The following is a 14,580-nucleotide window of genomic DNA, read 5'->3' as shown; positions in this document are numbered from 1 at the left end:
GTTACATGCAACTGAAAACTCAGAAGTAGTGGGTTTTGGGGGTGTTGTGTTTTTATTAAGTTGCAAATATTTGTGAGTGTTTTGATTATATATCAATTTTAGGTCATGCTTTTTTATTTTTTATTATTGCTTTTAGAGAGAGGAAGGGAGAAGAAAGAGAGAAACATTGATGTGAGAGAAACATCGATTGGTTGCCTCCGCACACGCCCAGCTCAGGGCTCAAACCCGCCATCTTTTGTGCACAGGTGATGCTCCAATGAACTGAGCCACACTGGCCAGGGCAGGGCATGCTTTTTTAAACATTTTTTAGTACTTGATAATGTGTCATTTTATAGTTGTTGATACTGCTTCACAAGTGTTCACAGGGTTGTGTTTGTGTGTGTGAATATTGCCTCGAGCTAATTTAACTTGAAAGCTGCTTTATAATAGTAGGAACTTTCTATGCCCAACAGTATACCTCCAGTAGGTTACATTCACACAGTGGGCATTCAGTTTGTTTCTGATCAGCTATTCTTTAGACAGTCTACTTCTATTACATTTCAGAAGCCGTAGTCAAGAAGCGAAAAGCCCGTTCCATGCTTCCACTGAGTACAAGCCTGGACCACAGGTCCAAAGAAGAGCTTCATCAGGACTGTTTGGTACTAGCAACAGCAAAGCACTTCAAAGGTACAAAAATACACTTCCTTGGCCCATCTGTAGTCTTCTGGGAACTGGTACACAAGAGGTGCTTGTTTATTTGTTGAATGAATGTGCAAGTATCCAAAATTGTTTGTATTTCTATATTCTTTGCCATCCTTCCCTCTCCCACACCCCACTGCCAAGCTCCCTTACCTGACCCTAACCACTGTCAGTACTCCCCAGCATCTGATATGGAATGCTCTGCTTTTATTGTTATCAATCAAGTTGTTACCAGCCATCTACGTCCTAGAATTGGTGTAATGGCTTAAATGTCTCGGCATGAATCAACAGTGCCTTCATGGAGAAACAGAATTATTTGCTTATTGGAAATATACCACAATATGGCAATTCCTTTAAGAAAAATTAATGGGAGTTTTTGTTTACAGAAGGTTTTAATTTTCCAAAGCCCTCATCTAATGACTGTTATTTTGATATTGCAGTGTTTATTTTTTTTTTATTTTGACTTTTACATGTTGAAAAGGGATGAGGTGATAAAATGAAATTCAAACAGTATGAAAAGAAAGTAAATCTCCTTCCCATCTGTACACCCACTCCTCCATTTCTCTCCAAAGCCACACTATTATCTGTTTCTTTTCTCCCTCCAGAGATTAAAAACAGAATCAATTTTGAATCCCTTTGTGCTAGATCCTAGTGAACATTAAGGACATTTCTTTACTTGTTAGTTTTTTGGTTTTTACTGCATTTAAATACATGTTAAATTTTGGGTTGGCTTTTTACATTCCTTTTTCCCCCAAAATCTTTCTGTAAACTAAATTGTCTCATTGTATTGGCCCAAGCTCAGCTTAACAAACTGGAAATATTTTCCTATTTTGCTACCTTTGTAACCAGCAGGGGTGTCTGTCTCTCTGTTAGGGTAAACAGGGGCATAGGACTCTTTCTCAGGGTCTGAAATTGGTGTTCTGGCCATAACATTCGGAAGTTATTAGACAGAAAACAGTAACCTGTGTAATCACTTCATCTGATTTTTTTTTTCTTTTTTTATCTTTTTGAATTAGCAGAGCTAAATGAGGATGTGTCTGCTGATCTTGAAGAAAGATTTCACCTGGGGCTGTTCACAGACAGGGCTACCCTGTACAGAATGATGGAGGTTGAAGGTGAGGCACATCCAGCTAACGAAGTCCCCTCCAGCTTTATGCTTCCCTAATGCTTTGCATGCACCTCTTTTATGGCTGCCACCCAGGGGCCTTGGAATGGTTAGTTTTACATGTCAACTAACTAGGTTATGAGCTCCCCAGTTTCCATACTCACAGACCCCTTGCATCTGTCACAGACCCTAAACACAGAGCTCCCGCTGAGTGCTGAGTGAAAGCGAGTGGGGTGGACAAGTGACTGGGTGGGCTTCTGGCCCAATTGTGATCATGCCGGGAGGTGACTTCCCCATCAGCGAGTGCTTCGTATTCTAGGAGTTTGTTCCTCTCTTTTATCCTATCCTGCCTTTCTTTTTGCAGAAGTTAGTGTAGACAGATGTTTCTGAAACACCTTCCAAACATTCTCTCTCTCCGCATAGGAAAGGGTCACTTGGAAAATGGCCACCCTGAGTTGTATCACCAGCTCATGCTTTGGAAAGGAGATCTAAAAGGTGTTCTCCAGACTGCAGCGGAAAGAGGGGAGCTGACCGACAATCTTGTGGCTATGGCACCAGTTGGTATGTTCTTTTCAGCAAAAGCGCTATCATCTCTAGATGTCCACTAAAGATGAACAGAGTCTTGAAGGACAATTTGGCCATGTCTAATAAATTTAAAATGCACATCCCCCTTCACCTAGCCCTTCTAATTGTAGGAATTCAACTGTACTCACACCTGCAACATGACAAATATTCATGGACTATTGTTGCAGCATTCTTTTTAATAGCAAAAGATCCCAACAGCCTCTGTGTCCATCGGTGAGAAACTGGTTACATCTATACAAATACAGATACAAAAGAATGGGGCAGCTCTGTGCATTCTAATATGGAGCTGAACTTGAGTATAGTGAGTAAAAAGAAGCAAGGTATAGATGCACAACAGAATATTTAGTACTCTGTCACTTATATATGTATGGTTCTGTATTCATGGACTGTATTTCCAAAGAAACTAGTAATGATTGTCTCTAGGGAAAGGAATTTGGATAATATGGGTGGGAGGGTGCTAGGATACAGGGAAACCTTTTATGCCATGCCTTTTTTTAGCTTTTTATTCAAGTATGATACACACATACACACACACACACGTATACAGACAGAGATAGCACACAGGTCATGAGTGTATCACTGATTTCACAAACTGAATACACCCTTGTAACCAGCACCCATATCAAGAAACAAGACATTACCAGCACCCTTCTCATGCTGCATTGCCATCAGTATCCACACACCCCAACAACAGTAACCACTATCCTGACTTCCATATTTTTGTACCTTTTTAATTTTGTATGTATCACATAGTCAAAGAAACTATGTTTCAAAATGTGGGTGTGGGGAGGGATAGGTAAAGCAAATGATCTCTAGTGGCAATTGAATTATCTAAATTTTCTACTTAATACAGTGACTAAGAAGGCATTTTCAACCCAAATGTACATGTGTACATGCTTCCCCCCCCCCTTAAACCTGCTTATTTGACCACCATTTTTCTTTTTTCTTTTTTTAAGCTGGCTACCACGTGTGGCTGTGGGCTGTGGAAGCTTTTGCCAAACAGTTGTGTTTTCAGGATCAGTATGTCAAGGCTGCCTCTCACCTACTTTCTATCCACAAAGTGTATGAAGCTGTGGAGCTGCTCAAGTCAAACCATTTCTATAGGTCTGTATTACCCTACATTTGAACTAGTAGTTGGACATAATGTGAAGTTACTCTACTTAACAGCTCTAGCATAAAATCTTTATGGTAATCAAACATGTGAAACGTGATTTTAGCTTCCCGTGTATGCAGGAACATCATTTTTTATAATAAGTTGGAACAACACAAAAGGGATAGTTTGTCCTATCTTGCAGCCCCTCCTAGGGGCCCCTTATAGAGAAGCCTCTCCAGGTTGGCTAATTATCTGTTCTTGCCTCTAGGGAGGCTATTGCAGTTGCCAAGGCCCGTCTGCGCCCCGAGGACCCAATCCTGAAGGACCTGTACCTTAGCTGGGGAGCCGTCCTTGAAAAAGATGGCCATTATGCCGTGGCTGCTAAATGGTAAGCCTGAAGGAGGCAGGAGTGCACCCAGACACAAAAGAGCTATGACACGGAAGAGCAGCGCGAGAATGAAAGTGATCAGCTTAGAGGTGAAGGTCAGGTGACTAGAAAACTTAAAAAAGCATGTGTGTATTAAACCCAGCTTTGTAAGACTCATCAAGATCTGCTTCCTTGATGTGTATGTAGGTCACCATAACTCATCCAGAAACTCCAGTAGCTGTAAGAAATTACACCTTTTTCTAGGGATGTCTGTCTTACACCATCCAGCAAGAAAAGTAGAAGAGAAGGACTCCTTTGCTTGGGTTCAGTTCAGCAGATACTGAGATTCCTCTATATCCTTAACCCAAGTGGTGCTGCCTCCCGCGCTCTGCTGCGCTGGGCTCAGGCTATAGCTGGAGGCAGTCGCGTACCTGGGACCACAGGAGGGCACAGAGGCAAGGAAACGCCAACCGAAGAAATGATTTGACCCTCTGGGGAGGAATAGGAGATTTGTTTATGACACTTTGCGTTTTCTTTTGTATTGTAGTTATTTAGGGGCCGCTTCCGCTTATGATGCAGCCAAAGTTTTGGCCAAAAAGGGGGATGCAGCGTCACTTAGAACGGCCGCAGAGCTGGCTTCCATCGTGGGAGAGGATGAGTTGTCTGCATCCCTGGCGCTCAGATGTGCCCAAGAGCTGCTTCTGGCCAGGAACTGGGTGGGAGCCCAGGAAGTCCTGAAGCTCCATGAAAGTCTGAAGGTCAGTCTGTTATTGCATCTCCTGATATTTAAGAAGGAAGGGCCCCGAAGCCTTTTCTCGTCAAACTCCAGGTGAGTAACCCAGTTGCACAAGCTGTACCAATTTGGCAGGTGTCCTGGACATACTGTCCCACTGAAGGACCGTGGCTTGTCAGTTTCCATATTGGGAGTAGGAGGTAATATGTCATTCACATTAATTCCCATTTCTTATCGGTTCGTGTACAACATCCTGAATAGACTGGTCAGCTGGGCCCCTGCCTGGGCTGGCAGCCTAGTGCTGGTTCATTGATGTCATCAGCATATCAGGGAAGAGGGAGAGGGACTGGCCTCCAACAGAAATCATGGTGCTCTGCCTGCAGCACCCTCTTCAGCTGCACGCCATAAAGAAGTGTGGTGAAACTGAAACATTTTGGTAAATGTTTTGTTCCCACCTGGTCAGGAATGAGTAACTTCTATGCCCTTTTTTTTTTTATTGTTCCCACTGCCTTTTGACACATTAAAATTGAGCTTACTTTAAAAGCTGCATCACTCTCACCTAGTTTTCAAAATACATAAACATTTGGTCCATGTGAGATGGCTTTGCTTTGTCAGGTACTAACATGAACTTTTTCAGTTCCTCTTTCCCTTGTAGAGCAGCTGAGCCTAAAAATAGTTCCTAGCTGAATGTTGAAAGCCCAAGGAAAATGGTAGGTGAGCAAGTAGCTTTCTGGAAACTGCAGAATAAAAAAGGAGGCGAAGTAGTACACCCTCGAAGGTAGTGTCACTTGGTACATTATTTTCAAAATGACCAAATCTAGAGAGATTTTAACTTATCCACACAAAAAGTTTCCAGAATGGTCATTTAGCATTATTTTTTCTCCCAAACAGCACCTACAAGTTTATGCTAAATGTTGGTCTGATAAGGGCTGTTTTGGCAGTATGGAACAGAGACCTTCCCAAGCTTAATTGAGAAAACAGTACTTACAGGAGCACACAGGGAATCTCATGGCAACTGAAAACCCAGCAAAAGTAGCCATTTTTCAGGCCTTTCTCTGTGTTTCTGTTCTCTTCCAGCCAACTCCCTCTGTTAATCCTATTTGGACATGGCCCCTAACCACTGCCCCAGCTCAGATCTACACAGTGTGTCAGCTCCAGCACCTTCTGCCCATTAGGCTCTTCTCTGTATTCCTTAGTCTCAGTGTAGGCAGGGGAAAGAACTGGATGAGCCCAGGCCATCTTTTCTCAGACAGGGGCACAAGTCTTGGCTGATCTGTATGTGGCTTAAATTGCAGTGGGCAGGGCTGTAGTTGGGGTCCCATGTTATATAAAGGTTGTTTGAGCTCCAAAGGCTACAGATAGGAATTCCTCCAAAAGATATCTGGAAAAACTGTCTGCTAGATCACCTCTTTTCCCCTCATACATGACTCACAGTGGGCAGCAGCCCACTAAGGGGGTTCGGTTGCTGCAGATGTAAAGGGCAACCCACTGTGAGAAACTTAGGAAAGCTGTCTAGATAATCACTTCCCCTGCCTAACAGTTCCTCCTCTGTTGTTGGGTTCCAGGGTCAGAGACTGGTGTTTTGCCTTCTCGAGCTACTCTCTAAGCACTGGGAGGAAAGGCAGCTGTCAGAGGGTGAAAGCTCTTCCTCTTCTTACAACGCCTGGTCCACAGACACTGAAGGGCCCCTCTCGGAGAGAGTGATTGCTGTATGGAAGAGCGCCTTCAGCCTGGACACCTCAGAGCAGTATCAGGCAGCATTTCAGCAGCTGCAAACTATCAAGTACCCGTCTGCTACAAATAACACTCCCTTCAAACAGGTACTCAGTCGGCGTGAGCTTTTGATATTAATCACTGAGTTGAAGGAATTCCTTAACCCAGGTCTAGTGTAATAAGGAAACAAGTCCAATGCCAGTTTGCATTTCAGAAAAGACTAAGGCAGGCCCAGGCAACCTGGAAAGATCTCGCCAGACTAAAGCCCGTTAGCTTTGAAGTTAGATTTACGTTGGCATTCCCTTTTAAAAGAAAAAAAGAAGTCTAAATATTTAGAAAAGCACAGAGAAAAGTGTGAGTACCCGTCAGCCAGAGTTAACAAATGTTTACATTTTGTCATTTTTGCTTCATCATATTTTGGGGGTTTGTTTTGTATTTTCTTTTGTTTTTTGGTAAAAGAAATAGAATCCAGTTGAAATCCCTCATGTTCCATTCCTCAGTCCCGTTCCCCTTCCCTAGCCTAGGCGCCAAACACATGTATATTATTTTGTGCCTTGCTTATTGCAGTGACCATTGTTTGTAAATCTATCCATGTTGATGCAAAGAGATCATATTGATTTATTATAACTATTCTACCCATCCTGTGAATATACCTCAACTTATCTATTTCTCTCTTGAAAATGAGGGAACATTGTTATATTGATGAATGAGACTTCCTCAGATGGTATAACACTTTGGAAAACAGTTTGGAAGTTTTCTATAAAGTTAAACATTCACGTACCCAATGACCCAGCAGTCCCACTGCCTAGGTAAAGGAAATGAAATCGGGTTTCCACACAGACTTGTGCACAAATACTGATTACAGCTTTAGTTCACAATAGCCAAAAACTAGAAACCCAAATGTCCATCAGCTGGTGAATGGATGTGCAAGCTGTGGTATGTCCATACAGAGGAATACTGTACTGTGCAACAATAAAAAGGAACAAATTACTGATGCACAAATACTAGCAGTGAATCTCGAAAGCATTGTAAGCGAAAGAACAAAGACACAAAATACTACGTACTCTGCAGTTCCATTTATATGAGTTCTAGAAAAGATAAAATTATAGTGGCAAAAACCAGATCAGTGGTTGCCATGGGGTGGGGAAAGGAGACTGTGGCTGCAAAGGGGCACATGGGAATATTTTACAATGATGAAATGTTCTGTCTTGATTTTGGTGGCAGTTTTAGCATAGATATCTGTATAGATATATATATTTATCAAAACTCGTCAAATTGCTCACTTAAAATTGAGAAATTTTCTTAATTATACTTCAGGTTTACTTGTTGTTTTTAATTACAGCTTTTAGTTCCAGAAACTCACTTTTTGTTTTAATTAAAAGCAAATGTGAAGGCATTTTCTTGGCATGAGCAGACTTTAACTCAGACAGTGTATGTTGCCCTGCACCTAGATATGAAAGTTTCAGATGGGGAGGCAAAAATGGATGGTGGAAGGAGGACCTTTCTTAAGTGTGGACTGTGTGTACTTCTGTCCAAGTGCAGTTAATAAGAACATTTGTGGGATGTTTAACTGAGACTCTGGCTTCTCCCTCCAGCTCCTGCTTCACATTTGCCACGACCTGACCTTGGCAGTGCTGAGCCAGCAGGTGGCCTCCTGGGACAAGGCTGTGGAAGCTCTGCTTCGGGCTGTGGTCCGGAGCTACGACTCGGGGAACTTCACCGTCATGCAGGAAGTCCACTCGGCCTTCCTTCCTGAGGGTAAATGAGCCCCACGCCGACGGGATGGGTCTGGGAGTGCGTAAGTTATTGGCCAGTTGTGTCACTGAGTAGAAAGTTTGAATTCTGTTACCTAGGCTCCTAAGAGGTAGCCAGAATGAGCTGTTTTCCTTTACCTGGCCCTACCCACCTTATTGCCTCCTACTTACTTTCCTACACACAGTTTAAGAGCAAGAGAAAAGCATTTTACTCATAAGTTAGGACTGGAAAAGCACAAAAGATAGACATTCCTTGCCCTGGCCGGGTGGCTTAGTTAGTTGGAGTGTCATCCCATACACCAGAAAGGTTGCGGGTTTGATTCTTGGTCAGGGCACATACCTAGGTTGCAGGTTTAGTTCCTGGTCGGGGTGCATACAGGAGGCTACTGATAAATGTTTCTCTCTCACATCGATGTTTCTCTCCTTTCCTCTCTCAAATCAATAAAAACATATCCTCAGGTGAGGATTAAAAAAAAAAAGATGGATGTTCCTGAGCTGCATAATTAGTCACTGAACTAAGTTACTGTGATTATTTTCACAGACACAGTAGGATGCCCAGAGCCTTCGATAGGATGGGTTTAATACTTTTTCTCTCAGGCTTTGATTGACTGTAGCTTGTAGCAACGAGAACACTGTCCTAAGCCAGGAAGCGTTTAGCTTTGGTTGGCTTTTGGTGGAAGGCACATGGTCCCATGGATCACTGCTGTCCTTCTTCTTGGAGTCTGCCTCTTAGGCGATAGGAAACATGCGGGTTGGAGGCCAGATTCTGGCAGATAGAGAAATGCACAACCCTAATTCTTTTTCTTCTTCTTCTAGGCTGTGACCTCCTAAGACTCAGGCTGGGTGACCATCCGTCCCCCGCCACACCAGCTTTCAAAAGTTTGGAGGCCTTTTTTATTTATGGACGTCTGTATGAATTCTGGTGGTCTCTCTCCAGTCCTTGCCCCAAATCCAGTGTCTGGGTAAGGGCTGCTCACAGAAGGACGACCTCTGTTGAACAAAGCCAGAATTTGGACAGTGCCAGCCCTGAAGACACTGACCCCCAAGCCTCTCAGCTGGAGCCAAGCAGGCCTCCAGAACTAGACATGAGACTCACGGAAGAAAGTGAGCGAATGCTGAATACTTGTAAGGAGCTCTTTTCAGAAAAGCACGCCAGTTTCCAGAACTCACAGAGAACCGTTGCTGAGGTTCAGGAGACCTTGGCAGAAATGATCCGCCGACACCAGAAGAGTCAATTCTGTAAACCCACAGCAAATGGTCCCGATACAAGTGGCCCTGAACAGGAAGCAGAACAGTCCCTGTCTAGTCCTCAGAGCCAGGGGTAAGTACTGAGTCAATACAAGATGGAATTCAAAATACCCTGCTGGATTCTCATGTAATCATAAAAACCAGTACGTGATGGACTGATCAGAACACTTGGAAGCAGCATGATAGAGTGATGAACACACAAGCTCTGGAGTCAAATACACATTCTAATTCTGACCCTGCCAAGATACCTCAGGAAAGAGTCTTAATGTCTCTGAGCTTTAGGTCCCTTGTCTATAAATGGGAGTCCTAACTCCTACCTTGCTTGCTTTGAGAGTTAAATGAAGTCACAAATATTATTCCAAACAATAGTACAGTAAAATATTACTTTTTTACAATAAGTAGATCCCCCCAAAAAAATCAGTCATGTAAAGTGAGTTGTCTTATTGCATCATCAATGAAAACCATTGTTTTCTAGTTGTTCCGTACTATCACAAAAAATACACCAGAGGGTAGTGTACAACTGCTTGCTGAACTGAAAGAATTCCAAATGATTGAATGCTCTAGAATCCCAATCACTTCCATAGAGAAGAGGGACCAGATGGATGACAGGAGCCCGTCACCAGGCACTGTAGCACTTGCATTATTACAGGGCACTTTACTATGGGTGTTTGCAGTGATTAAGTTACTGATTGGTTATTATGATGAGTTCCTTTTACCTTAAGTTCCCTAGTACAGGGTCTAAAACAGTAATGAGAACACTGATAAACTTAAAGCTGTCGTTACTAACTTTAAAAATTAAAATTAAGAAGCTTTGAAGCACTCTTATTTATTGCTCTAAAATTACTCCCATTGAAATCTTGAGTCACAGGTTTTTTTTACTTCCCCAAGAAGCTACCATAGTTTAAGCAGCTTTAGGTTTAGTTTTAATAGCAAGAAAAACACTGGAAAGTTCTCTAACCCAGCAGCTCTTAACCTTTGTATCACAGGATCCCTTTGAAAAGCTTAACACATGTACCCAAAAAAATGCATCAATATACCCCATGGATAACAGCTCAGCTCTAACTATTCCCCCAATAAATCTAGGCCCTCTGTTCTTGGCTACAGGTTGAATCCCCTTAAGGGTCCTGTATTTTCATTGGAGCTGTGTGTCTAAGAAGTGGGGTTTTGGAAAATGATAAGGAATAATATTGCATTTTGAAAACTTCATGTCCCATCACATTAAATTGCCTCCTCTTAAACTTTGTATTTAAAGATGGGAGATAAAGACCCAGGTGATAAAGGAATTTTATTCATAGATAATTGAGTTAAAGTTACCCAGGACAAGACATGATTTGTATTTTTTATTATTATTTACTAGTAAAGAAGATAAAAATGAGCAACTTTCTCTACCTGAATTAACCAAAAGGCTTACGGAGGCGAATGAGAGAATAGCTAAGTTTCCTGAAAGTGTTAAGGTAAGATTTATAGCAGTTCATTCAGTAAAACATTGCTTTTTGTATTATCAGTTGACTATACCAAATTCTTTAAGGTCATCAACTTTTCTACACGTTTGAATGTGCTTAAAAAGAGGATCCAGCCCTGATGGGTGTGGCCCAGTGGTTAGAGTGTCAGCCCGCACATCAAAGGGTCATGGGTTCAATTTCCAGTCAAGGGCATGTACCTGGGTTGCAGGTTTGATCCCCAGCTTGGTGGAGCGCCCAATCAATGTGTCTCTTATATTGATGTTCCTCTGCCTCCCTCCCTTCCTTCCCTTTCTCCCACTCTCTTTAAAAATCAATGGAGAAAATATCCTCAGGTAAGGATCAACAAAACAAAAACATACTTCTTTAAAAAAAAAAAAGTTAGGATCCATTCGCCTTTGGTTAGCTAAAATGTTTTGTGAGAGTAGATTTTATATACCTACAAGCAATTTTATATACCTCAGTCTTCAGAGAAATCTAACAAGTTTTGTAACTGGGAGGTAAAGTAAAATTAAAGTTGGTGCCATGTATTTGATAGCTTACAGGTGGATAGGCATATTTAGATGTGCCCTGGTAGTAACAGAAACATCACGTTTTAAATTAATTGGAGCAGAGATTTAGAAGATTGTATTCGTTGGAGAAGGCCGTCCCAGTAGACATTCCAGTTTTGAGTATCATCTCTCCTTAGAGTAACTGATGAGTAAGACATTGCTTGTCTTCTCTCACAAGACATCATGAGAGGAATGGCTCAGCTGTGCCCTGAGAAGTGGCAGGAGATGAGACTTTTGAGTTACTGGTGCCTTCTGTGCAGGTGTTTGTGGCTCTTTTGCAAATGCTTCCTCGTTTCACTCTCACGTCATCTTTCAGACCTGGCCCTTCCCAGATGTTCTGGAGTGCTGCCTCGTCCTGCTTCACATCGGGTCCCAGTGTCCTGGCAGCGTGACCCAGGAAATGCAACGACAGGCCCAAGAGCTCCTTCAGAAATATGGCAACACGAAAGTTTACCAAAGACACTGCCAGACCTTCTGCACGTGAACTTTCAAGGACCTTTAAAATAAATTGTGTCAAATTCAAAACATCTGACACCTTTCACTTTTGCCAGACATTCGCTCTGATCTGTAGATGTTTTTGCAATGATCCAAATAATACAAAATGAGGGTCAAGTTTGAATCAACTCTACCCTTAAAAACAGCAGAATCTGACCTGAGACTCAGTTGTGGTTTCCTACCGAAGGATCATCAAAAGCCAGCAGTAGACATTAGAACACCTGCAAGAGTAATTGTTGGTCATCTCTAAAGCCTTATGTAGATTTCACCCAAAGAGGAGAAACTTTAATTGCCCGAAGTGTTATGTTCTTATACACAAGCTACCTTTATAAATGCTTCCCCTGATCAGAAACATGTCATTCTTGTTTGAGATAGAATTGCTGCAGTTTCTGACTACTGGTATCATTTTTTAAGTTGTTTTTGTTAACTTGGGCTCTCCCCTTCTACTCTATTACTACTACTACTGAATGTGAAATAAGCCTTACCCTCTGTCTGAACTTTAGGTCAAAATTTTGGTTTTATTGTTTCATGTAATTGCGTATTTGAACAAATCATTTACTAAAGTGTTAGAAGAACAAATAATGAACTCAAATGTGTCTTATCCCTTCAGTTTTGGTGATCAAAATAGCTCAGAAAGAAATTACTGTTTCAGTTGTTCTTAATCTTTTTTGAATTCACAGGACTCTTTGAGAATTAGATGGAAGCCACAGATGATCTTCGAAGAAAAATGCATATTCCTTCCTAATTTTGTATATGTAAGGTTTGGATCATTGGACTCTGACTTTTGGATCATTGCATAATGGACCCTATATGTTAATTACAAATCCTTGTTCATTTACTTATTTTAACTAATGAGCATTCTTTTGAGGTCTGTTCTTCTCTTTGGTTATTTAAGTAGTTGAACAATGTCGGAACAGATGTTTCCGGAATATCCCAGTTGCTAGGACATAAAAATTAGGCAGTTGGGTAGGGTTGACAGGGAGCATTCTTTCCCAATAATTGAACTATTTGCTTTTGGGATTCATTGTGAAGGCTTTTCTCCATGAGTGTCCTTTGTTTCCTTAGGGTTGGTTGGGATTGTTGTGGGCAGCAATAATGAAATTCACTAACAGGAACTCTAGGAAGGAAAAAATTTAAGAGGCAGTTTTCAAGGATGTGACTTACTGAGATTTTTATTTTAGACCTAGCTTTAGAATTTAAAAATGCTAAACTCAAAAAAGGAACTATCAGCCCTCATAGTTCTTTCCACAGTGAAGTGAATTCTAGAAGATGGACATTAGTTGAGGTTGGAGATCTCTTGGTTGCAAAGACATAAACAAGGCATGCTAAATGGTGAACTACATACCAGTTCTACAGTCTTTGCTACAATGAAAAATGTTTGCTTGCAGAGGTGGGAAGATTCCCTTCCACTTGGGTCAAGAGCAGTATGTAGTATTCAGGTAGAAATTCTAAACTTTGTGATTTACCAAAGCCATCACCTGTGGGTACAATTACTACTTGACAACCAAGTAATAAAACTACTCAAAAGCATAAGATAATTCCATTTCCTTTCAAATCCTCCTCTCAATACTATATAATATACTCAAGCTATTCTAATTTGAATAGTTTTCATTTCTATCTCCCCAATTATTAAAACCACAAAGAGCCACAGCACCAAGGAGCTAACTCAAGTTCTGAGTGGATAAAATATATCAACTAAGCAACTAAAGTTAGTTTTGGTCCATTACCCCATCCAAAGTAACTATATCCGATAGGCATATCTAACACAAACTACCATCCTCTTACCTGGGTGGCTGCAGTCTCCTCCCAATATGTCTCTAAATCTGCACTTTCTAATTATTCTCCATTCTTCCTTTTTATACACCAATGACTTCTAAACTGCACATCAAGTCTTGTCAACACCCTGCTTTAAAAAGTCAGTTTCCCATTCCTCCTAGGAAAAAAATAATCTTGAGTGTGGCTTACAAGGTCCTACTTGATCCCAGCCTTTACCTCTTGGTCATGTCAAGATACTTTCATCCGCGCTTCTAGATTACAGCCACACTGGTCTCTTAGTTGCTGGAACCCACCAAATAAGACCTCTTGTCATCTCGGGGTTTGCCTGTGTTCTTCCTCCGCCTGACCCACTCTTACTCATCTCTCTGATCCCAGCTTCAGTGTCCTTTCTCTGAAAAGACTGTGCCTGAACCTCAAACTCAAGGACATCAGTGACCTATACTTTACAGTTCACAAATTATATTTCTGTTCATTATTTACTGCCTGGTAACAAGTAGATTACAAACTCCAGTGAGGGTAGAGACTACCTTCCATGTGCTGTTTTATCCCTAGCACCTTCTTACAGTGTCATGTCAATGCATAATGGGAACTTACTGACTGAATACATTATGAAAGAATACTCGTTAATAGCTTGGACTTAGAGGACTAGAAACTGCTCATTCACACCAACACTAGCTGGCAGTTAGGCTTGTGATTGGTATTCAACCTTACTGGGTTAGCAGAACACGAATTCAAGAACATTTGGCCTTATATGTGGAGGGGGAGAGTCACACCCAGCTAGCATGCTCCTGGTTACTCTTCAGGAGCATCCCTTTCCGAGCATAACCACTCACACAGCCCTACACATTCTCTACACACACACACAACCACTCACACAGCCCTACACATTCTCTACACACACAAACCACTCATACAGCCCTACACATTCTCTCTCCACACACACACACACACCCCACAGACCCCCACTCAACACAGAATTCCTCAACCCTTCATCTCAACATTTCTCCTGACAAGTCAGTCTT

At 41.7% G+C, this 14,580-nt stretch overlaps 1 protein-coding gene across 2 annotated transcripts in view; it reads left to right on the top strand.

The window, feature by feature from the left end:
- GEMIN5 (gem nuclear organelle associated protein 5) overlaps positions 1-13,313 on the top strand; it is a 34,261-nt gene extending 20,948 nt beyond the window's left edge. Inside the window, exons 18-28 of one of the 2 annotated variants that reach the window (XM_081137019.1) lie at positions 544-666; positions 1,698-1,793; positions 2,207-2,344; positions 3,325-3,472; positions 3,730-3,849; positions 4,376-4,586; positions 6,127-6,381; positions 7,870-8,032; positions 8,845-9,349; positions 10,634-10,730; positions 11,604-13,313. In XM_081137019.1, the coding sequence (XP_080993145.1) occupies positions 544-666; positions 1,698-1,793; positions 2,207-2,344; positions 3,325-3,472; positions 3,730-3,849; positions 4,376-4,586; positions 6,127-6,381; positions 7,870-8,032; positions 8,845-9,349; positions 10,634-10,730; positions 11,604-11,771 (2,024 nt within the window). In that variant the 3' untranslated portion in view covers positions 11,772-13,313. Of the gene's footprint in view, positions 1-543; positions 667-1,694; positions 1,794-2,206; positions 2,345-3,324; positions 3,473-3,729; positions 3,850-4,375; positions 4,587-6,126; positions 6,382-7,869; positions 8,033-8,844; positions 9,350-10,633; positions 10,731-11,603 lie in introns of both variants that reach the window. The other variant, XM_081137018.1, reaches the window with a different exon arrangement.
- Positions 13,314-14,580: the final 1,267 nt, after the last annotated feature.

The sequence above is a fragment of the Miniopterus schreibersii genome, assembly GCF_964146895.1.
Source record: "Miniopterus schreibersii genome assembly, chromosome: 4".
NCBI lineage: Eukaryota > Metazoa > Chordata > Mammalia > Chiroptera > Miniopteridae > Miniopterus > Miniopterus schreibersii.
The sequence above is the reverse complement of the archived record's forward strand: the minus strand, read 5'-3'. Positions and strand labels throughout refer to the sequence as shown.